At 41.0% G+C, this 22040-nt stretch overlaps 1 protein-coding gene and 1 pseudogene across 1 annotated transcript; one reads left to right on the top strand and one right to left on the bottom strand.

The window, feature by feature from the left end:
• The first annotated feature begins 3198 nt into the window (after positions 1-3198).
• Positions 3199-20013, top strand: LOC123047444 (E3 ubiquitin-protein ligase AIRP2-like; annotated as a pseudogene).
• LOC123047443 (putative callose synthase 6) lies at positions 4933-21280 on the bottom strand. The gene is made up of 42 exons (XM_044470999.1): positions 20880-21280; positions 20307-20407; positions 19137-19246; positions 18946-19033; positions 18716-18829; positions 18484-18624; positions 18262-18366; positions 18034-18125; positions 17835-17958; positions 16799-16930; positions 16637-16713; positions 16451-16541; positions 14942-15064; positions 14749-14866; positions 14230-14561; positions 14094-14146; positions 13944-14004; positions 13231-13312; positions 13096-13145; positions 12927-13013; positions 12735-12839; positions 12533-12624; positions 12332-12413; positions 12088-12248; positions 11867-11993; positions 11662-11768; positions 11501-11585; positions 11251-11402; positions 10928-11037; positions 10614-10847; positions 10478-10537; positions 10167-10353; positions 9975-10092; positions 9564-9686; positions 8857-8975; positions 8682-8765; positions 7581-7693; positions 7274-7503; positions 6047-6850; positions 5881-5931; positions 5599-5784; positions 4933-5355 (listed from the first exon to the last, which is right to left on the bottom strand). The coding sequence occupies exons 1-42, from the start codon at positions 21094-21096 to the stop codon at positions 5116-5118; spliced, it is 5868 nt and encodes a 1955-aa protein (XP_044326934.1). The 5' UTR covers positions 21097-21280; the 3' UTR covers positions 4933-5115.
• Between the last annotated feature and the right edge of the window lie 760 nt (positions 21281-22040).

The raw sequence follows: 22040 nt of genomic DNA, 5'->3' as shown, positions 1-22040 counted from the left end.
TCGTACTCGTCGTGATCCAAATCACCAGAGATCCTAGTGCCGAACGGACGGCACCTCCACGTTCAACACACGTACAGCCCGATGAAGTCTCCCATGCCTTGATCCAGCAAGGAGAGAGGGAGAGGTTGAGGAAGACTCCATCCAGCAGCAGCACAACGGCATGGTGGTGGTGGAGGAGCGTGGAAATCCTGCAGGGCTTCGCCAAGCACCGTGGGAGAGGAGAAGGGAGAGAGGTAGGGCTGCGCCAAGAGGGAGAGAAACTCATCTATTGGCAGCCCCAAAAACCCTCAAGTATATATAGGGGGGAGAGGGGGGGCTGCGCCCCCACCTAGGGTTTCACCCCTAGGAGCGGCGGCCAGCCCAATCCCATCTAGGGTGGCGGCCAAGGGGGGGGGGAGAGGGGAAACTTGCCCCCCAAGTTAGGTGGGTGCGCCCCCTCCCCCAACCCTAGGCGCCTTGGGCCCTTGTGGGGCGGCGCACCAGCCCACCTGGGGCTGGTCCCCTCCCACACTTGGCCCATGCAGCCCTCCGGGGCCGGTGGCCCCACTTGGTGGACCCCCGGGACCCTCCCGGTGGTCCCGGTACGTTACCGATAAAACCCGAAACTTTTCGGGGGACCAAATCAGGACTTTCCATATATAAATCTTTACCTCCGGACCATTCCGGAACTCCTCGTGATGTCTGGGATCTCATCCAGGACTCCGAACAACATTCGGTAACCACATACAAACTTCCTTTATAACCCTAGCGTCATCGAACCTTAAGTGTGTAGACCCTACGGGTTCGGGAACCATGCAGACATGACCGAGACGTTCTCCGGTCAATAACCAACAGTGGGATCTGGATACCCATGTTGGCTCCCACATGTTCCACGATGATCTCATCGGATGAACCACGATGTCAAGGACTCAATCAATCCCGTATACAATTCCCTTTGTCTAGCGGTATTGTACTTGCCCGAGATTCGATCGTCGGTATACCGATACCTTGTTCAATCTCGTTACCGGCAAGTCTCTTTACTCGTTCCGTAACACATCATCCCGTGATCAACCCCTTGGTCACATTGTGCATATTATGATGATGTCCTACCGAGTGGGCCCAGAGATACCTCTCCGTTAACCGGGGTGACAAATCCCAGTCTCGATTCGTGCCAACCCAACAGACACTTTCGGAGATACCTGTAGTGCACCTTTATAGCCACCCAGTTACGTTGTGACGTTTGGTACACCCAAAGCATTCTTACGGTATCCGGGAGTTGCACAATCTCATGGTCTAAGGAAATGATACTTGACATTAGAAAAACTTTAGCATACGAACTACGATCTTTGTGCTAGGCTTAGGATTGGGTCTTGTCCATCACATCATTCTTCTAATGATGTGATCCCGTTATCAACGACATTCAATGTCCATGGTCAGGAAACCGTGACCATCTGTTGATCAACGAGCTAGTCAATTAGAGGCTTACTAGGGACATAGTGTTGTCTATGTACCCACACATGTATCTGAGTTTCCTATCAATACAATTATAGCATGGATAATAAACGATTATCATGAACAAGGAAATATAATAATAATAACCAATTTATTATTGCCTCTAGCGCATATTTTCAACAGAGGGGAACTAGCCAGGCCAAGAGCCCAACACACTACGGAGAGCACATATTTGTCATCTAGGTTCGAGAATGAAATGGGTCAAAGTTTTGATACTGGTTCCTCAAAACAGCCTTTTGACTCTATAGGTCATTTATGGAATTTCTTCCATCACCAAGAGTACTTTTGTTCTCAACTTTAATGGTTTTTTAGTCTCTCGATACTAACTACTTAGTTAGGGGAGGTGCTTACTTTTGTAGTTAAGGATCGAAAGAAATCTAGATGATGAACAACCACATAATAGTTGTAATCTTGGTTCTTTTATTTTTCTTTTGTGTTTTTCTTTTCCTATGTACTTTTGATTTTCAAGCAAGTAGTTTTGCGCTTTTTCTCCTTATCGGGTTTAACTCCAAGGAGAGTTTACATGGAAGGTTTCAACAATGCAACTACTAATAAATTTCAACATTTGTACATATGACAATCTGGCTTTTTACATTTTGTTGTATTTGTTTCCTAATTTTTATATTTGTCTGATTTATTATTTTTTTAGTTTCTGTATTTTTTTTAACTTTTTTCTTTCTGAATTTTTAAAACGCAAAAGTCTGGGAAGGCCGAAACTAAGCGAATGCCAGCCACAGGCGTGCCGACATTTTTTGGTTGCGTGCCAGGCACAAACGCGCCACTTGTCGCAACCGGGGAGTTTTTCCTTTTTTCATAGATTCGTTTATTCAGAACGTTTTATCTGTTAAATCATGTGTCTAAATCTCGAACCGCTTTCGCCGTTGGATTCCTTGCGTCGAGATCTTCAAAACTAGATTCCACGTTGATAGGTTTTGTCAATTCTTTTTTCACGAAAAAACAGACGAAAAAACCTAACCGGGAGCACGGGTTGTTTCCCTTTCCGAAAGAGGCACGTCCGTGCCTCTGACGAAATCACAACTATGCCTCTCGCGGAAGCAAAACCGTGTCTCTCGCAAAAAAAAGAAAAAACACATTTTTTTCCGCTTCCGAGGAGGCACGACCGTGACTCCCGCGAAAGCAAAACCATGCATCTCGCGGAAGCAAAACCGTGACTCTCGCAAAAGAAAAAAAATATATCAGAAAACGTGTTTTTTTTCCGTTTCCGAGAGGCACGGCTGTGACTCTCGCGAAAGCAAAATCGTGACTCTCGCGAAAGAAAAAAACACGTTTTTTTGCACAAATTTTTTTTAAAGTTTTTTTGTCGAAAAGCTAAGGAAGACCGGTGAAAAATCAAAACGTCGAAAAAATTTAAAAAAACTGTTTAAAAAGCCAAAAACGTATATGAAAAAAAATCCAGAGAAAGCGTCCAGAGCACAACGGTGGCGAATGGCTGAGAACGCGTCAAGTAGCGCTGATCGTTGCGGGGCTCCCAAAGGAGAGCTTGCCGAGGGCTTTCGGCCGGTCAGGCCTTATCGGCGTGCCGGCCCATACGGGCAGGTTTGCTCACTGGTACTCCCTCCGTTCGGAATTACTTGTCTCGGAAATGGATGTCTCTGGATATATTTTAATTCCAGATACATCATTTCCGAGACAAGTAATTCCAAACGGAGGGAGTAGTAGCAACAGAAGTGGCGTTTCTAAAAAAAAACAGAAGTGGCGGGGCGGCCGGCCGAAAAGGAGACGACCACCACGTGGAAGTGGAGGCGAGCCTGCTTTCGGTGGAGCTGAGCGGAGCGGAGAGCGAGCCTCCACTTTCGGCGGCGCTGTCGCCGCCGCGGTCAAGGGTTCGCGCGCGCGAGCGGTGGCGTTCTAATTTGGCCCTGCTTGGCTCTGGCGGCGGCGGCCTCTGGTGGCGGAGCAGGAGGAGGAGGGGGGAGATGGCGGCGGCGGCGCCGTGCGCCACGCGGAGGCCTTTCAGGGAGTCGCTCAAGGTGCTGGAGGCCGACATCCAGCACGCCAACACCCTGTGAGTGCCCTCCCCCGAGAGAATCCCCTTCCTCAATTTCTTCAGTCTGAATCCGTCTGTCCCCGGTGCTCTACCGCAGGGCGTCGGACTTCTCGCCGGACTACGACGGGGCGGCGTGCCTGCAGATGCGGATGCCCTACAGCCCCGCCGCGCGCAGCTTCCTCTTCCTCCCGCAGCGGACCGACTGCAGCCTCGCCGCCCCCTCGGCCTCCTCAGGATCCCCATCTAGTACAAGGTACCACTTCTCTTCTGTCTCCGTGCCTGTGGTTCCCTTCCAGAATTCGTGCCATACATATTGTGCTCTCACAGTGCTCGTCGTGCTGGTGTCCTTGCTGAATCTTGCCTCTGCTTCCATTGCATCTGCAGGTTTATGTGGACGGCACCACAGCCATTTGTCCATCCACGAAATGAAAGCCAGCACCAAGGAATTCTGTCTACGGTACCTAAACAGACGTCCAGCAGAAACTGAAGGTAAATCAATAAAGCCTTTGCGGTTCGGACCTGTGAACTGAAATTTTTCCCATTGTCTGTCTGTCTGTCTACTACAGCTGTGATGTTTCCCTCCCTCGTGCAACTGGAACACGGGGTCAGCGACACCGGCGACCCGAGGCGGAGGGTGGTGTGCTCGGAGAGGTACAGGAGGAGAGACGGCGAGGGGGAGGATAGCAAGAGGCCAGTCACCGAGATAGAAGAGGCGTGTGCATCAAGTGCTACCGTCAACGGTGAGTGGGAACAAGAACCTGACCCAATCTCATAATATTTTGTTTCTCTGCCATGTTGTTCAGTTCAACTTCAACCAGACCAAACATGAAACATGTTTGTTCTTCAGCGGTAGCTTAGTCGACACTTCATTTCTGGTGTTATTAAGTGCTTCAGCAGTGGCCACCAGAGCCTTTTTGTTCAGATGGCAATGCACCATGAGTAATTAAGCTGGCGTGACCACTATTTATGGAAAATATGCAGCAACCTCTTCATCTGCTTACCAGCTTCGTCCTTGGTTCTTACAAGGCCCGACCTTCTTACAAGTTAGGCCCTTAGCAGCCTGCCCGGCCCCGTCGTAATGGAGTACGCGCCGCTCGCCGCAAATACTCAAAAGGATGCAATGTGTTAGCTAGGTTCGAATGGATTGATATGTAGATTGGCTTTCAAAATTTCTTATGTTAATCATTGAACATTGCAAAATCAAAATCTAATAAAAACATCATGAGAAATACTAAAGATTGTTTAAAAACTGAATTTAGCATTTAATACATGTACCCCGCAAATGCACTGACGACCTTGGTAGCTTCCCCATATAATTGACTGATGAAACGGAATATGTGAGAAGAGAGGATGTAGGTTGAGAGGCAATGCGGGACAGTTGGAGTGAAATGTAATGCATCAGCTCAGCTGTAAACAGGTGCTGCAAGGCTAGATTCACGAGCACATTCAGATGACCTGGTGCACAAAATAGTATGTAACATGGCAGCACATAATGACAAAATATACATGGGAGCGAGGTCAATATATACCATGGCCTACTATCCATATGTTCTTTAAAGGTCAATCACATCTCAGAGAAACTAGCTAGGGAGGGAAATGAAACATGAACTGGTCATTCATTCGAACTCCCCAATGTCCTTCTGTCCGGCAAGGATCCTTGAGATCTGGAGGCCCCGGCTGAAGGCCTGGTTGAAGAGCAACCGTGTCTGGAACTCTGAGACAAAGGGAAACCACGACAAGAAGCCAATGGGAAGGAAGAGGATGAGACCCATGATGTTGTCATATGCCCTCCCTAGCTCCTGGATGGAGTCCCACAGCATAGTCCTCTCGATCATTGGAGCGCATGCTTGCCCAATCTGCGAAGAAGGAAGGAAGGCTCAACATAAGTATGCATACATGCTACTAGAGTTTGCTTCTGATCAATAATAAGCTTTTCAGTCCGTTAACTAGTAGAGAATTAACTAATTAATTAGTCAGTGTTGTTTTCTGGTTCTGTGCTTGTTCGCACGCTCATGAGCAGGTAGACTTTTTTTTTTGTTGCATATACATACAAATTAAAGCTCAAAATTAATAGTAGATAAATAGAGGGTTTTACTCACCAGAAGAATACACCAACCAGTTGGTAGGAACCCGAGAGTACAAGCCAATACATCCGTAATTGTTAGGCCGCCTATAGCAAATAGGACCGCCATCACAGTGACAAAGCCAAGAAAGAGAATGCCCTTGAGGATGCGGAACATAAGCTGAAGATCTGTCCCAAATTTCTGCCGTCCTATTGAAACCATCTGAAGAGAATTGAGGTACAACATCCAGATCCAGATGTTATGCATCCATTGGAGGCAGGTAACTGATCAAAATTAAACGAAATGCCAAAGCCTTACCTTCAATACTATTAGAACCGTCAGCATAACCAGCCATGACAACCCATACACCTAGAGGTGGATCGACAGGAAATGAAAAGTACATCCATTAGGATACACTGCAACCAGGCTGTAATGAACTAGTACAAATTGATTAAAGCACATCTTAGTTATGTAGAGAAAGTACCAGAATGCTTGTGCTGTGGCGTGCAATTTTGAGATGATACACAATACCATACTGGTAGATCAAGAAACGAAGAGACATGAGGATTTCCAAGATGAGAGCACGAACGCTGGTTTTCCTGAGGTGCGCCTGCTCACTTCTCCACCAAGCCTCCCAGCTTTGTTCCCCAGACATACCGATACCCCCACGGTTACCCATCCACTTCCTCCAATCTGTCCAGTCATCAACCGTCTTCTGCCACTCAAAGCATGATGGATTAAAGATGAATGGTGCAAACAGCCAAGATGCCACCATGAACCATATGGAGAAGGTGACAAACAGGTACAAGCTCGAGCTGGTGCGGTACGACCTTCCATAGGCTAGATATACAACCAGAAGTATTAACAGCTCAAGTCCTTTAACAAAGTGGCTTCGGGAGTACATGCGATAATTTTCAGCAAACTTTGCGTGGTACACAACAAACCCACGTCCTGTAGGTATGTATTTGGCGCCACCATGGAGAATTGTCCGCCCGTAGTAGTGTGTTTTGGTGCCAAGCTGGAATGTGAAGAATACAGAGGCCAACTGAAGCTGCATGATGATGAACTCTCCTAATGCTGTGCGAAATCCCTTCTCTAAGCCCACTTCCATGACCATTGGGAGGACAAGCAGCAAACCAAGCTGGAAAACTGACTGTGAAGCGAGCACATTTTGAAGAGGCTCGATATTCTCCTGAATACGTGGATCCAGCAAAATAGACTTTTCCAGACCACTCAAGACGAGATATAACCTCCCATACAAAAATACATAGACTGTAAGTACAGTAACCTGAAAGGAGGAACTATGGAGTCAGTATCCCAAAATACATATATGCAGAATGAACACATAATAAGTTCATGGATAATAACTGAAATCCTGAGAGTGACCATTTTAAGGAAATCGTATTAATGATGCCAAACATTGTTGATTTTCATTCAAACGATGATATTGCTGCTTAACCATTTTAACATACTGGTGCATGATGATATAAATGGCTTGAACTTCGATCATCTCCACCTAATTCTCCTGTTTTCTTTCACAGAATTTTTTGATCTATAAATAACTCTCATAATTTGGATTTTAAATAAATATTCACCATGGTTCTCTCCTAGCTACCTACAGTCCACTAAAAAATGCATCAGAAAGGAGATAGCGTAGGCATTATTTAGAGAAAATGTTCCTCCTTGATATCTTAAGTTAATGTATTCTTACCATGCTACTGAAATAAAAGCCAACTGTAGTGAAGTAGAAAGATAGCATTCTGTAGAAGTCAAATCTGCGTCCAAGACGATAGATGTCACGACTCAATGTTTGTTCACCATTGCCATTGGCAACCTTAGCTTCAAAGCTTGAAATTTGATTCATTCCCACATCACGTCCTTTACCAACTTGCATGTACTCATGATGTGTGATATTTCCTCCTCTCATTGTTGAATTAAAACCTAAGAAACATTAAATTCAGTAAATGCATTTTCAGTAAAGGATAACTGTAAAATGTTCGCAAGAGATGTAGACTTACCTGAAAATATATCTTCACTTAAATTTATAGTCTTGGAAGCTTTACTTATGCCACCCCTAGTTATATGGAAGAGTCTATCAAAAATATCAGGATGGCCATAATGGAACCGAACCCTGCAGTGGTACATCATAATGAGTTAAGAGGGACACAAAGCCTCATCATCAAAAGAAAATGTGCATCTTGCATACATAAATAAACATACAAACATGAGAAAGGATTGAACAAAACTATTTAACAATATGACAAAAAGTTTAGTGATCCTTGCTTTCATCTCGTAATACTGTTAGTTGCCTTTGTACATAGTACGATTGTCCAACATGGTCTGACATATTTGTGCAACAATTTTCAAATGATCTTGAATTTCTTTCTTTTCCCACTCACTAAACCTTCATATTCCCTGAATTCATAATAGTCTAGTTGACATAAGTTGACGAGATCACAGCAAGTAAATCAAGATTACCAGGCTTGCCAGCAAATTGTCAGGACTAGGCGGACCATCTTAGCAACTACAAGTAAATCAAGATTCTAGAGTATCCCTGGCCACATACAAGTGTCACTTAATGAAAGCATGGTTTTATTATAAATTTCAGCAAAGTTGCAAGTCGTGGTTAGAGCAAAAGTACATTTTAGCTACAAAGTGCCTGGAACTTGAATTGTTATGGCCTTAAGAGGATACAAATCACAGTTAGCTCTTCTCTTTTGTCTAACCATAAGTAGCAATGCTTTAACTCTTTATATCAGACTTACGTTCTCCTTAAAGACAAATCCAAAGTTCTTGCCTTCTTTGTAGCACATTATACTATTCTTACTAGACTACAACTATATTTGACAGATTAGGAATTTAGTGTAAAGCATTAAGCATGTACATAATTTAAAATACTTTATTAATGTCTAAGACTTTAAGTATGTAAAGGAAGTTTTTTTGGCACGAATTCCTCACAAGATAAATCTGAAGTGAATTACAAATATTCCCATGGTCGTGGACTTGGTTTGACCAAAACGATATAGTGGAACTGACAGCCAACTCAATTTTTTTCCCATTCTAACTAAAAAGCATTGGATTAATAGTTTCTCTACGGAAATGAAAATAATGTTACATACTTGAGAGGATTTGCCAGAACTCGCTGTCCAATCGTAACAAAGCTGGTCTCTTGATTTGACATAAACCAAGCAAGTGATGAAACACTAGATAGAAAAAAAAATGTTACTTACAGAAAAATATATCATAAATGGATGAACAAAATAATTGGACAGAACTTTGGATAGATGGATATACCTTCCAGTAAAAATATGCTCCCGGAGACCTAATATAGTGGGTTTGCTCTTTCCATATTTGGTACTCTCGAACTCCTCCAGCACATTTCTCATTTTAAATGCCTCTTCGAGGTAATTATCCTACAAGTAAAAAGGCAATAGTTAACATTGTCCTGTTAGTTGAATATGTAAGAATAGTTTAGGACCTATAGGTTAGTTCTAACTGACTCCACATGGTTTCCCTATGACTCCTACATGCATATATTGACCAGCTGGGCCACAATTCAGATTATCGTTGTTTCTCTTTGCAGCTAGCATGGTATTGGTATTGTAACCAGCATTGGGCTCAAGACTTAGATGTCACAGTTTAAGAGATTGTTCTGTATGGTTGCATGTGAACATGAGTTTTAGTGTTTTTGGGCAGAGAAGAGTGTGCGGCAGCAAATGAACACGATCCAGTAGTACAATTGGATAGTGAGACTGTTTTGAGTGTGTTTGGACAATGTTGACCAAGTGTCGTTAGCTGTACCCAGTTTTTGCCCCAAAATTCACAAATGGCTGATGGATCCGAGTGAAGATGCCAAGGACTCATAGGAGTGAACCAAGTCACAGTTGCAGACCACATAAGCCTTCATTGTTGGCCTGGTTGGGCCTTCTTCGACAAACAAAGCTGATACGCTGGTTGACGCATGGAACTGAACACGCACAATGTGAAAATGGAAACTGTACCTGATTCATATCAATGACCTGGAGTGCTTCTCCCCTGGTGAATATTATGGCATGATTTTGATTTTCAGGTTTTCCCTCTCCAATATTTGTGGGTTTGCCCGGAAGCTTGATGCGGTAAATTTCCTAAATCAAGTTTAGCACAAAATATAAAAATGTCACTGAAATAAAGATGCATATGCAACAGATGGTCAGTTGCTGCTTTACATGAGTTTCTGACTGTATACAACAATCAGTGAGTAAAATATGATGAGAAACTACTACCCACATACAAGTGTAATTTTTGTTTAAAAATATTATCTAGAAAAGGAACATAATAAATGAAGTATTCTACCTTTAATTAGAAAAAAGGCGGTAAAGATTTTGTGCAAATGATGTTAAGTGAAAATATTTATCTTTATATTCAGTAAGTACCTCATCATACTTGTCACCCACTCCTTTGACAAGAACAGAATAATAAGTCTTCTCTGTCATTCCATCTTTATTTGGAGCTTCTACCTCGTCAATATAAGCAATCCGCAATGACGGGTACCTGTGCATTTTAAATATCAGATGGATTGTAGTAACCTTAATATTTAAGAGAAATGAATGCGTTAGATTTTGTACATCATCATGAGGTTAAGGATGTTCAGATAGCGAGCTTTCTCTTTGGCATCCTTGGATACTTTTTGCATGCCATAGACTTGACAGGAGACAACATAGGTGAATTTGATATCAGCAATGGCCAGGTCCATCTCTGCAACGGACTCACCATCTTGATAGGATGAATTTGTTCTCTGGTGATCCAGTTTAGCTGCAACATACTAATGGACTCAAAAACATATGCAGATTTGCAAAGAATGGAACGAAAATCATGGGCATATTTGGAAAAAATGAAAAATAAATCATGGAGAAAAAAAAGTTAATCTAACCAATACCATTTTTATCTTGAATACATTGAATCTCAAGCGCCCTCCTGTAGTACATCATTCCTCTCACTAGCACAATAAAACAGAGAGTTAGATAACAAGATAGATGTTCGTTCATTCAACACAAGAGAGTTAGTGACTTTACCAGTTCTGGTGAGTGTTTGTCCCCTATAAGATGCCCAGAGTGAGATATCTTCCATCCTTGCTTTAAGGAACTCATCCTTTGGTTCTAGTTTTGGACGCTCAGTAGAGTTAGTGACTTTGCCAGTTTTGGCGGTTTGTCCCCTATAAGATGCCCAGCGTGAGATCTCATCCATCATTGATTTACGGGACTCCTCATCCTTAGGTTTTATGCGCTCAAAAAAATTCTTCCATTCATCTGTTAGCATGCAATAGTTCATTGTGAGCATTTACTGACAGCAGAAGACAATCAACATACACAACTGTGAGATAAATGACCTGGATATATTTTCTGTAAATAGAAAAGGATGGATATCCCATCCTCATTTTTTTTATGAAGAGCTTCTGCCGAAAAGAGCACCTCCTCTTTGAAGTATGGAGTTAGAACACTGATGTGAAAACAGAAATGCTGTTAATTGCATATTCTCCAGCAAAAAATAATCGTAGAGCAGTACGATCAAAGCGTCAGAAGAAACAAAACTAACAGAGAAATCTATAGGTGAGCTCACCTAACAGTTCAAAAGGAAATTAACTACGTGCCAAGAAACAAAAAAGGATTGGTGAAAGAATATGGTAGAGGGCTAGCAAGTTGGGTCTCTTACCTGAAGGACATCATGCTGCTGACCTGTGGAGCCCTTGGCATCTTCATAAATAGTGAGTTTGCAAAGAATGTCATCCTGCGCCGAGCTTCCAAGTTTATTGGCACATAAATTGCAGATTCTTTAGTTGTCAGCAACAATCGAAGCCTAACACACTGTTAACACAGAATTCCAATAGATAATGAGGACACTACTATTTGTAAACTTCTAGAAATTACTGCTATTGAAATAAGTTGCTAAAAAGATAAATGACCTTTTCCCTCCAAGCTTCATCCTTTATCGAGTCCAGATTTATATTTGCAAACAGTTGACTCTCTCTGTTCTCATCCTTCAAAATACTGGGATTTGCAAGAAAGTTGGTTGTCAAAACTTATTCCTGAAGGTGCACATTTCGGCAATCAGCATAGATCTTACCCTTGTCCGTTCTTCATGATATCTTGTGTGATGATTTCCATTGTATCTTGTAATAGATTGGCAATCTGTGTCATTTTTGCTGTGTCGTTCCCCTCTTGCTCAATTTCCTGTAAATCGATTGAACAGTTTTTGTAGTGTTGAAATGGAAATATTGTATGAAAAATATATCTTGCTAAGAAATCAAAAGAACGTTACTTATCAGTACCAATAGTAGATTTAGCAGCTTATTGAATTTATCGCTTAGCAGATGAAGTTCATCCAATCGGAAATCTCTCACAAGTGACAGGTTGTGTATGCTCTCTTCAAGACTCTCACGTATTCGATCAACAACTCTGTATCCATGAAACAATGGAATAGTAAATCAATTAGTTAGCGACATAAGCACATACTAAATTAGTTTTTTAGAAGAAACACGTTATGCCTTACTTCATATCACTTGTTTCTGCTATAAGGCTGTACAGAATATCTAACAATGTCTCGTAACACTCTATTACGGCATAATAGGTGTATGGATCCTGTTTTATCCTCCTTAGTAGTTCTTCATCCCTTTTCTTGACACTCTTTGCGATATCAAGTGCCATTGGAATCTAAGACATCATAGTCATGAGCATTACAGTATTACCTCAGAGAAAATCGAGTGGTAAACAAGTGAATAATTAAATGAGCGTACCTTGCTAGCGAGAAGGAAAGGAGGCCACTGAGTAACGCTAGTGTCACCCACAGATGATGGGACAACCAATAAATCTCTCTCGCTTAGAAGCAAACACAAAACAATTTTAGAAGCATGTTAACAAAAAAAAAAAAAGAAAGAGACCAACATCAACAACAAAAGCATGTTAACAAAAAGAAAACACTAACAGCAACAACAAACCTATTGCTTATTAAGTCTTCCTCTCGCAAAGAGTTGATGAATGCATTCCATATGTAAGAGAACTTCTTTTCCATACGCGAAGTCCGGTCATCCTGGTGAAAAGATTTCAGACAAATATTAGACGAGACAATTAATCAGCTACTGTGTCATCCAAAAAGAATGTCGGAAAAACGATTTCTGACAAAGTTCAGAAAATTTGGACCTGCTCATGTCTCTTTGGTTCACTACGATGTGTAGGCACAAGATTTTTACCAAAAGCTTTTGGGATTGCCTCGAATCTTGATCTTAACATCCCAAGGGTTCGGATCTGCAGGAAGGTAAGCATTCTGCAAGCTTTACTAGCGGTAGCCAAAACATCAACACTCCCAAGGGTAAAAATAGACATGGTACGAACCTCTCCCAAGCGGCTGAAGGCACCATTTACTCCGCCACATACTGTGGAAAAAATAGCATACCATATTTGCGTATCCATGAAGTATACCTATAGGAAAAATTAAAATTATCAGCCTGGTATTTACCCCACCCCCCTTTCCCACACACACAACACATGAATTGATACATACCATGACAACTGGTGCCCATATAGTAAAAACAACACCTAAATTATGCTGCACTGTGAAAAAGTAGCATCCTATCAGTGTTTGAAACCTTATGTAATGAATTGCATTTGATAAAGCACCAGCACAACATAATCTTACAGTATGGAAAGAACTCGTGCCAGATGTACCTCCCCCGTCCCAAAAACATAATTGTCTTGGTAGGTCCAACTAGAGGAGAAATCTGCCAACAGTGATCACAACACAAAATAATGTCAGTACACTTTCAGTATTTGAAGCTGCTTAAGAGAAAAAAAATCAAGGTCACTGGGGGACAAGAAAGAAATAAGCAACTGAAGGCGTTTAGGATTTGCACTTAGTTGATACGCCCCAACATGGGTATATATAGAACACGGAGGAGGGCAACATATGCCAAAAGCCAAAGATTACAATACATATGAATCATGATACATTAATCAAGTTGGTTAGCATCCATGTTGCCAACTGTAGGAGATGTCCGTGCATGTCCCATGCACTATGATGTCTAACACCTCCCTACCCCACTCTAGTCGAAGCGGGAGTAGTATGGGAAATGATTTTTAGTTGAATATCCAATGGACCAATTTCTATCTAACCAATCTGAGTTTTTTAATTAGTTAGTGTTCAAAGATAACTGCTGACTTTCTATAAGAGGACATCTATTTTGAAATGGATGGAACACAAATTTGAGTAAAGTGCAAAACAAACTAAAACTGCTGGATTATTTTGAGCAAATACTAGCCATTACATCATAAATTTGCTTAGCAAACAATCATATATCCATGGTGATACTTGAACTAGTAAAAATGTTATTATACTGGCTAGATTATACCAACCTCAACATAATAACTGAAGGCGAGCTTGCATATGAGCAATAGAATCCAGAATGTTGTGTACCTATTTTACGAAGAAAAGTGTTTAGTTTTAGGCAAAGGTGGTAAGAGGGAGAGGGAGAGGGAGGGGGAGAGAGAGGGAGAGAAAGTTACTTAAGAAGTGAACATGTGTCCTCATACATGCCTCGGGCAACATATAATTTTGGCTGATTAGTAAAAAACATGTCAGAACCGAGCACTACAATCAGTTCGACTAAGAAGTCAAGTAGATAGATCTAATCAAATATACCTGCGTCCACCACAAAAGAAATCTAATAACGTGAGCATTTGAACGCTCCAGTTTCCTTCGAATTGGTAGAAATATGAAAAACAAGGCACTGAAAATGTTCGGCAACATGTAAAGAGCAACTGCAACATTATAAATTGATTGACTCTGGAAATTGCCGATCCAGTTGCTGAAGAACTTGATAAGGCCTGTGGGATTTTGAATAGAACTTGTGTACGTCACTGGAAGAATTATCAACCAGCCAATCGCTACAACAAATTTCAGAACATGCCGTATCATCTGCGAGCAAACTAGGCTCCTCCAAGCTTTCCAGTTAAGAACTATCTCAAGTGTTGCTGAAAAAGTTTAAGAGATCAGTTTATAAATTATGCAGCATCTGGATAACAAATAAAAGCCAAAGTAATTTCGAATTCTATCAGAAACCAAAAGGAAATTAAGCAAGGACTGCTTGAAATTGAAATAAAACAACTACGCAAGGTTCCGAGATTCTTGAAGTTCCTGAGACTAAAATTGCATCTGTACCTTGAAGGAAGTTTAGAAATGCAGCTGTTATGAATATTGTCATAACATCTCTGAAAACTGTTGGTTCGAATATAGCAGAAAGTGATCCAGAAGGGCTCCATGCAATAATTACCATGGCCTAGAAGGAAGAAGAAAACATGATATGGCAAATAAATAAACATGACATGTTTTAATTCAATGATGAAGCCCATACCTGGAAAGCTAATATGAAAAAAGCCCACATCCGGTCAAAACTTCTGAAGAGATGCAAAAATGTACGAACTTCAACAAAATTTGTTTTGGACATCCTCCTCCTGCTGATCGAATGACCACGTTGCTTCATATGGCATACATCTAAAGTTAGTTCTATGCTATCAAATGTACTAAACTTGTTCAGATTTCTTTCAGAAAAACACATATGAACCATCGAACGCAAATGTATACATGTCCCATTGGAAATCAAGATTACATGTTGAATGCAACTGTGCATACATGTCCCACTGGAAATCTAGATTTCATGTATGTTCACTGAAAAAAAGGGATATATGTCATGTGGGGCCAGCATTACTGTCAGCACCCTAGGCCCAAGGAGGGTGCAGTTGCAGCACCTCAAACCCAGAAGGGTGCAGGTGAGCACAAGGCTTACTGTCGTAGATATTTATCCCAAGTTGGCAATTGCTTTCCTCTCACGGCAAGTAAGTTGTTTAGATTGATTCACTTAGTCTGAGTTTGTTGGATCAATTTAATAGGGTTGGCTCCTATGCAAAGGATGAGATGATTGAAAAATGCAAGGTTCACCCCTTTTGGTTCTTCAAGAGATAAACAGAAACCAGAATCAGTCTGATCATCTCCACAAACCCTATTTCTACCTCTGTCGCCATTAGGGCACCGCCAAACCCCAAGGGTGTGCAGCTACATGCCTACATCTCCCCTCTTCAACTACTAACTTATCCAATCCACATCATGTGATGTATTGAACATGCTTTCCCTTTTGTTCATTTTCTTTGGACAACTCTCAGTTCTTTCCCACCATTTTACTAAATTCCCACATCCTCAGTAGGTATATTGCATGCCACATTTGGCTTACATCACCCCAATGAATTGAAAGATGATATAAAAATAGTGTACGATCATTTTTCAAAATCATCAGAATCTTATATAATCAACTGCATTACCACTGTTTTTGTATCCCTGTCCTCTTCCTGTTTATGTCTACAGTTAGCAATTTCACTTCCATGTATTCATTTCGTTGCTAATACTTTGGAACAATGTTTTTTTTTGTGTTTCCTTATATTCCATTTTTCGCTAATGTTTTTGTACGTATCATCCTTTCACGTTTACTTTTGTTTGCCCCTGGAGCAGTTTGAGGCTTTGAGGAGCCACAAACTACCCACTTCCCAGGCGTATCACAAATCTAAGACCAAACTGAAGTGTTTTTTTTTCATTATAAACGATACAATTTAACAGAAGTTTTAAACCAAAATTTTCAATATCTTATTTCCACTTGGAACTAGTAGTATTTTTATGGATATTAACATCCTAATTAAAACCATGTAAGTAAAGAAATTTTCACATTTCTAGGAAATTAAACAAAGAGTTTATCATGAATTCGTTAAACCCCTAAGAATTTATCACAAATCCTAAGAAGTTCAAGAATTGAGTATGATAATAAGTAGTATATGTTGCACAAAAAATATGCAAAGGGTTAGTCAATATACAATACCTTGATATTATTATTAGTTTTCGTAGGACTGGTGAAAAAATCAGAGGCTTGATTCATTGGCCACCCAAGCTGTTTGAAGCATTTCTTTGACCTGAATGTGTGGAGGAAACAATGACTAGTAAGAAGTGATATCTTAGATTCTACTGATAGGTAAAGCACAATGATGAATTATCAAGAGTAACTTACCAAAAATATTCATTCAGGTCATCATAGTTTCTCCAGTTTGAGTGGCTGACAGTACCATGCTTACCCATTACAGCTTCCTTTCAAACCAAATGAACATTAAACGAGTAAGCATAACAAACAACATTTAGCAAGGAACATTATACAAGACACCCGAGTACATACATTGTAAATAACATTGTAGATGGGTTGGATAACCAGCTGTAGAAATGCATCATCACTCCCCTCTCGTTGGAAGGGTGGGTCAAAAAATCCTTCTCTTCTATCAGATATTATGTCATATAAATCCCTTGCCATCTAAATCATGAATATAGGGTGAAAAAGATTGGTCAAGAAATCTGTGTATGTTTAGGAAATACCCAGGACATTAGCCTCGGGATCTGTTTGTGAGAAAAATGTGAAGCTCTAACATAAAGCTTCATTTTCGAAAGTATATCTGAAAAGTGTCATTCATAACAAAATAATAATACATATGTCATAAAAACATCAACAAACAAAAAAAAGACATACATGTTGTTTGTCAAGCCATCTATTATTTTGCGTGCTTCATTGTTATGTAGTTCTCTTGGAGTCTATGCTCATCCGTAATGTTTTTCATGCATTACACCATTTACACATGGTAAAATTTATTTTCTTTTCTAGTGGCCTTGAAATGTGCTAAAAATGTGTAGACTGCTGAATTTACAAAAACAGAGATAGCAAATTGTTCTTTGTTTGGTATAGATATTGCCTGAAATAATTAGCCCATGACAAGCATCTTCGTAGAAAACCTCATCATGTGGGTTTCCCGGTACTCATGTTAATATCTCTTTTTCATGGGAGTGATAGCCGACCGGAATCCGTTTGCATACCTCAGAAGTCAGAAGTTAATTTGTTGTTCTCAGGATTCTACAGTATCATGAAACTGTTGACCCTTGGAATTCTATCAGAAGACACTTCTTCACATGATTATATAATCACTGCTACATGAATAGGTATGTGAAGTTCACCCATACTCACTCAAAAGCCGAAATAGTTCTATAACAAAAATATTTGGCATTTACTGCCTTCTTAGCATTACGGTCACTATGCATGTTTGAAAAGAAATTGAACATACTAGATTTTCAATAAATCTGCAACAAAGTACGATGAAAAAGTTCCCATGTGAGGAGTACTTATCAAAAGAAGATATCTTAGATGCAAGAATAAAATTGCCACTTACATGGTGGAAGATATAACAAAGGCATTCAGGCATAAAGCGAACATTAGAAGCTTCACCCCAAATCAGCAAATACAACCCTATGTAAAGGAGTTCTGGTTGTTGTGTGGACTCATTGCGTGGAATTCTGCATGAAAATTACTCACAGTTAACGAGGGTAATTTTGAGCACCATGCGTGCAACAAAATGTTATATTATTTACTTGATGTTTGAGTCCAAATGCAGATATCGGCACCATGAAATGTAATTTTGAAAAACTTTCTTCATCAAGCGATCAATTGTATTGCGTTGTATCTGCAAGGCATATTAGAAGGTCATGAATCAATTTAATATGGACACTAATAGGAGCAGAAATCCAGTTGCAAAAGGGATTCACCAAAATGAGTTGATCCAGCATAAGTGACAGAAAGAGGTTCAAAGAAAGATTTACCATGTGAATTTGTCTTTCACCCTCGCGGGCACTATCACTTCCTCTCATATCCATGTTAGCAAGCAGCAAAATCAAATGTTCCTTTTGATTCTCCACGTTGCCTTTCTACAACAATAAAGCAGAACATAGTATGAAAATCTGAAACAAATAACAGAACACCTTGGTGCCTAACCACCCAGCACAGAGTCTAGAACATAAATCCAAGTATTAGTTAATTTCCACCTGAAATCCAAATGTTTGCCAGAGCCAATCAAGCAAGTCATTAACAACAGGCCCTTCTATCTCTTGAGGCACACTAGTCGGATCCGGCCTTGGCATTGGAAGATTCCGTGTCCAGCGAAGAAGCTCCACTGCTGCTTTTATCTGCAGTTTTCACACACACAAGATAATCATTCAGGCTACATGTGGTATAAAAGAAGTCAATGCAAATGAAATTTATACTACATAACCTGACCTCAGGTATTTCCATTACAGGTTGTGTGGGACCGGAAGTAATATTGAGGGGTAATATGTTGTAATGTGAAAAGGAAGCTTTCTTCTTTTCAACCCCTTCCGCGTACTCATCAAACTGCAAAACATATACATATTCCAGGTTGTAATAACGTTTCATGATGTGCAAACAAGCCATGAAGTTGAAATAATAATAATATGATCCCAATTATTTGCAGTCGTTGAATGTCGAACCTTGGCGTCAGGCCCAGATGGAGGCGACACCGTTTTTAGCACGTCGTATAGGACGGATGCAGTCTGATAGTATTGACCCATCTCGTCCCTGCGTGTCATACATACAGAAAAAGTGAGCACAGCTTAAGGATGACTTCCATTTAATCATTTCTACAAATAACTTGTTAATGCAACGCAATGCTGAGGCTTACGGCTTTCTGTCTTGAAAACCCTCCAGATATTTCTTACAATACTGCTCGTAGAACCTCTGAATCTCTCTTGCATCAGTCGACGCAAGCTTGCGGTGTGTCTCCTTCTCATCCTGTGAAATAACAAGCAACAAACATGTCTGATGACGAGTTGCAAACAATGCGCAATGGCTACATTAAGATTTACATTATTGTTACAGTTGTTTATACATCAAAGCACTTTGTTTCAGATTATTTGTTTTTCAGAAAGAGAAATTAGAAGACGACTCCTCACTCGACAAAGTTTCGTGTGAACTAACATGGGCTAATGGTTTCAGCATGCTATATTCCAAGTTGGTGGAGGCATCATCTGATCGAGCACGAAGACAAGCTATTGCCAGTAATTCTGAGTCATCTGTGATACAACCAAGACCGACGTTGGTGTTGTTGTTGTTCAGACATTGTCGCGCGTTAATGGAGTACTGGTCATGAATATTTACGTGCCAAAAGTACTTCAAGGTGAAGCTGCAGGACCTTTATGTGCATATCAAGATAAACACATATGAGATCCTTTATGCGCACGTGATTGCTTTGGTAGGCATGTGATGCACCAAGGAGAAGAAAGGTCCAAATCCTTTTCTACTCCCTCTGTTCCTAAATATTTGTCTTTTTAGAGATTCAAATGAACTACCACATACAGATGTATATAGACATATTTTAGAGTGTACATTCACTCATTTTGCTTCGTATGTAGTCACTTGTTAAAAACTCTAGAAAGACAAATATTTAGGAACAGAGGGAGTAATAATTTGTTGCATTCCATGCAAGGAGAAGAATCCCAACGTGACAGATGAAAGATTAAGTCAAGGATGAAGATTTATTTATTTTCCCTTAAGCAAAATATGGTCGTTGGCTAATGGTCTAAATTAGGACCAGGGCTTTATTTAATACTGCACGTATGTATGCCTTGCCTCAGGGTCAATATCTTGAGCAGGGGAATAGTAATTCATTTTATGTTTGAAAAGGCGGCCCCCGGGCAGAGGAATAACTACAAGAGCATAAATAGTAACCATTTGTTTGTAAAAGGAAATGCTGCATTTCAACGAAATTAATTGGCCGGCCGGACGAATTTACCATGACACCAAGAGATGGTTAATCCTCTGCTTTTGCAGCAAGTAATTTGGTTATACATACCTTTTCCAGCCTATGCAGCAGATAGGTTTTGAACTGCCGAACGCCGCGCCCACTCGAGTTCGGATCCATCTTGTGCACCTTCTCGAACGCGGTAAAACGGCCTTGTGTAACATAACCCAACAAGTCAGTCAGTCAGGTGGAAAACAAAAACAGAGGAGCAGTGAGCTACATGAACAAAATTGTGTAGTAGCGTGAAAGTGAGGCAACCACATATGCTAAACTAAACTAAGTTTTTTAGTATATGACATGGTGGTTCACTTAGGCAGAAATTTATCTGACCCTTATTATAGTTCATCTTATCTTTTGGATCTTCGTATAGTTTTTTCAAGGGTGATTTTCCTATGGTTGATGCTATAACTTGTATGGCTGACATGATAAAAAAATATATATTCTGGATAAACTTCATCTTAGACAAAAAAGAGCTGTAATTTTCCTGTAGTTTTTTTCAAGGATCATCTTGTTTGGAGCACTAGTTAGACGGATGCGTGCAGCACTCGTGTAGCCAGGTGGGAGCAGAGATGGATCAGTAGGGAGCAGAGAGTATGCAAGTGCAGAGTAATGGGGTATACTGACAGAGGTATGCGACGCGCGGGTTCTCATCCTCGATGGCGTTGGCGGCGCGGAGGATGGGGACGATGGGCGCGAGGGAGGACGGCACCAGCTCGCTCTCCTCCTCCTCGCCGGAGAAGCCCTCCGTCCGCATGGTGATCGCCCGCGACAGGTTCCGCGGCCCCATCGACAGCTGCCGCTGCGGCCGCGACGGCCCGGCGCCGCCGCCGCCCGACGCCATGGACGTGCCTTCACTTGGACGGCACTGTGGCTTCAAGCAGAGAGAATGCGCGGCGAGCGAGGGTGGCGGTGGTCAGGTGCGGGTGGTGGGGGTGAGGAAGAAGGCAAGGGAAGGGAGCCGAGGGAGGCAAGGCATCCTCCTTTTTCTTCCTCTTCTTCTCGAGGGAGGGAACCGAGTGTGTGTGTGTGTGTGTGTGTGTATGAGTGTGGATTGTGGAGTTGGCTTTTTCGCTTTGGCTTTGGGGCGGGCGGGTGGGCAGCTTCCTTGTTCTTTTGGGAGGGAATGGGATGGCCGCCCAGGGAAGCAAGGAATTCGACTGGAACCGCAACTGAAGCGCTGTCTGACAGGTGGGGCCTGGGCCTGCCTTTTTGTCCTCCTCTTCCCTTCTTCTAATTTAATTGGCTTGCTACACGCGAGCTAGCTAAATGCCGGTGCGTTGCCACAAAAAAAATTAACGGGTACAAGTTTTGAAATGCAGAACAAAATTTTGAATCTGTGAACAACTGGAAAATCCTGAAGATTATTTGCATACATGATTTTTTTTGAAAAAGGAAACATTTTCCATAAAATGAGAACAATTTTTCAAATCGCAAGTATTGTTGGAAACTTCAAAATTTTTCATAAAACACGGACATTTTTTTGCAAACATAAATATTTCTTAAAATCCAGTATTTTTTATGAAAAAGGGTACAGCTATTGAAATGCAGAAACAAAATTTTGAATCAGAGAACAATTTGAAAATTCTGAATATTTTTTGCATACGTATTTTTTTAAATGGAAATATTTTTCTAAAACTTCGAACAAGATTTGTAAAACGCGATTTATTTAACTTTGAACCATTTTTGAAATACTGAACAAAATTTGGGAACGCAAGCTAAAATTCAATGTTTGGAACAATTTTAAAATTGTACAATTAAAAAGAAGAAAAATAAGAAAAGAAAAAG

Source organism: Triticum aestivum, chromosome 2B (genome assembly GCF_018294505.1).
Source record: "Triticum aestivum cultivar Chinese Spring chromosome 2B, IWGSC CS RefSeq v2.1, whole genome shotgun sequence".
NCBI classification, from domain to species: Eukaryota; Viridiplantae; Streptophyta; class Magnoliopsida; order Poales; family Poaceae; genus Triticum; species Triticum aestivum.
The sequence above is the reverse complement of the archived record's forward strand: the minus strand, read 5'-3'. Positions and strand labels throughout refer to the sequence as shown.

What these genes read in the sequence shown, in the direction of transcription:
- LOC123047443 (XM_044470999.1), bottom strand. Translation starts at nt 21,096, where the DNA reads ATGGCGTCGGGCGGCGGCGGCGCCGGGCCGTCGCGGCCGCAGCGGCAG. An exon ending in GGTTTTCAAGACAGAAAGCC is followed by an intron (nt 19,034 to 19,136) that starts GTAAGCCTCAGC and finishes TATGACACGCAG; the next exon opens with GGACGAGATGGGTCAATACT. An exon ending in AGCAGCATGATGTCCTTCAG is followed by an intron (nt 11,038 to 11,250) that starts GTAAGAGACCCA and finishes TTTTCACATCAG; the next exon opens with TGTTCTAACTCCATACTTCA.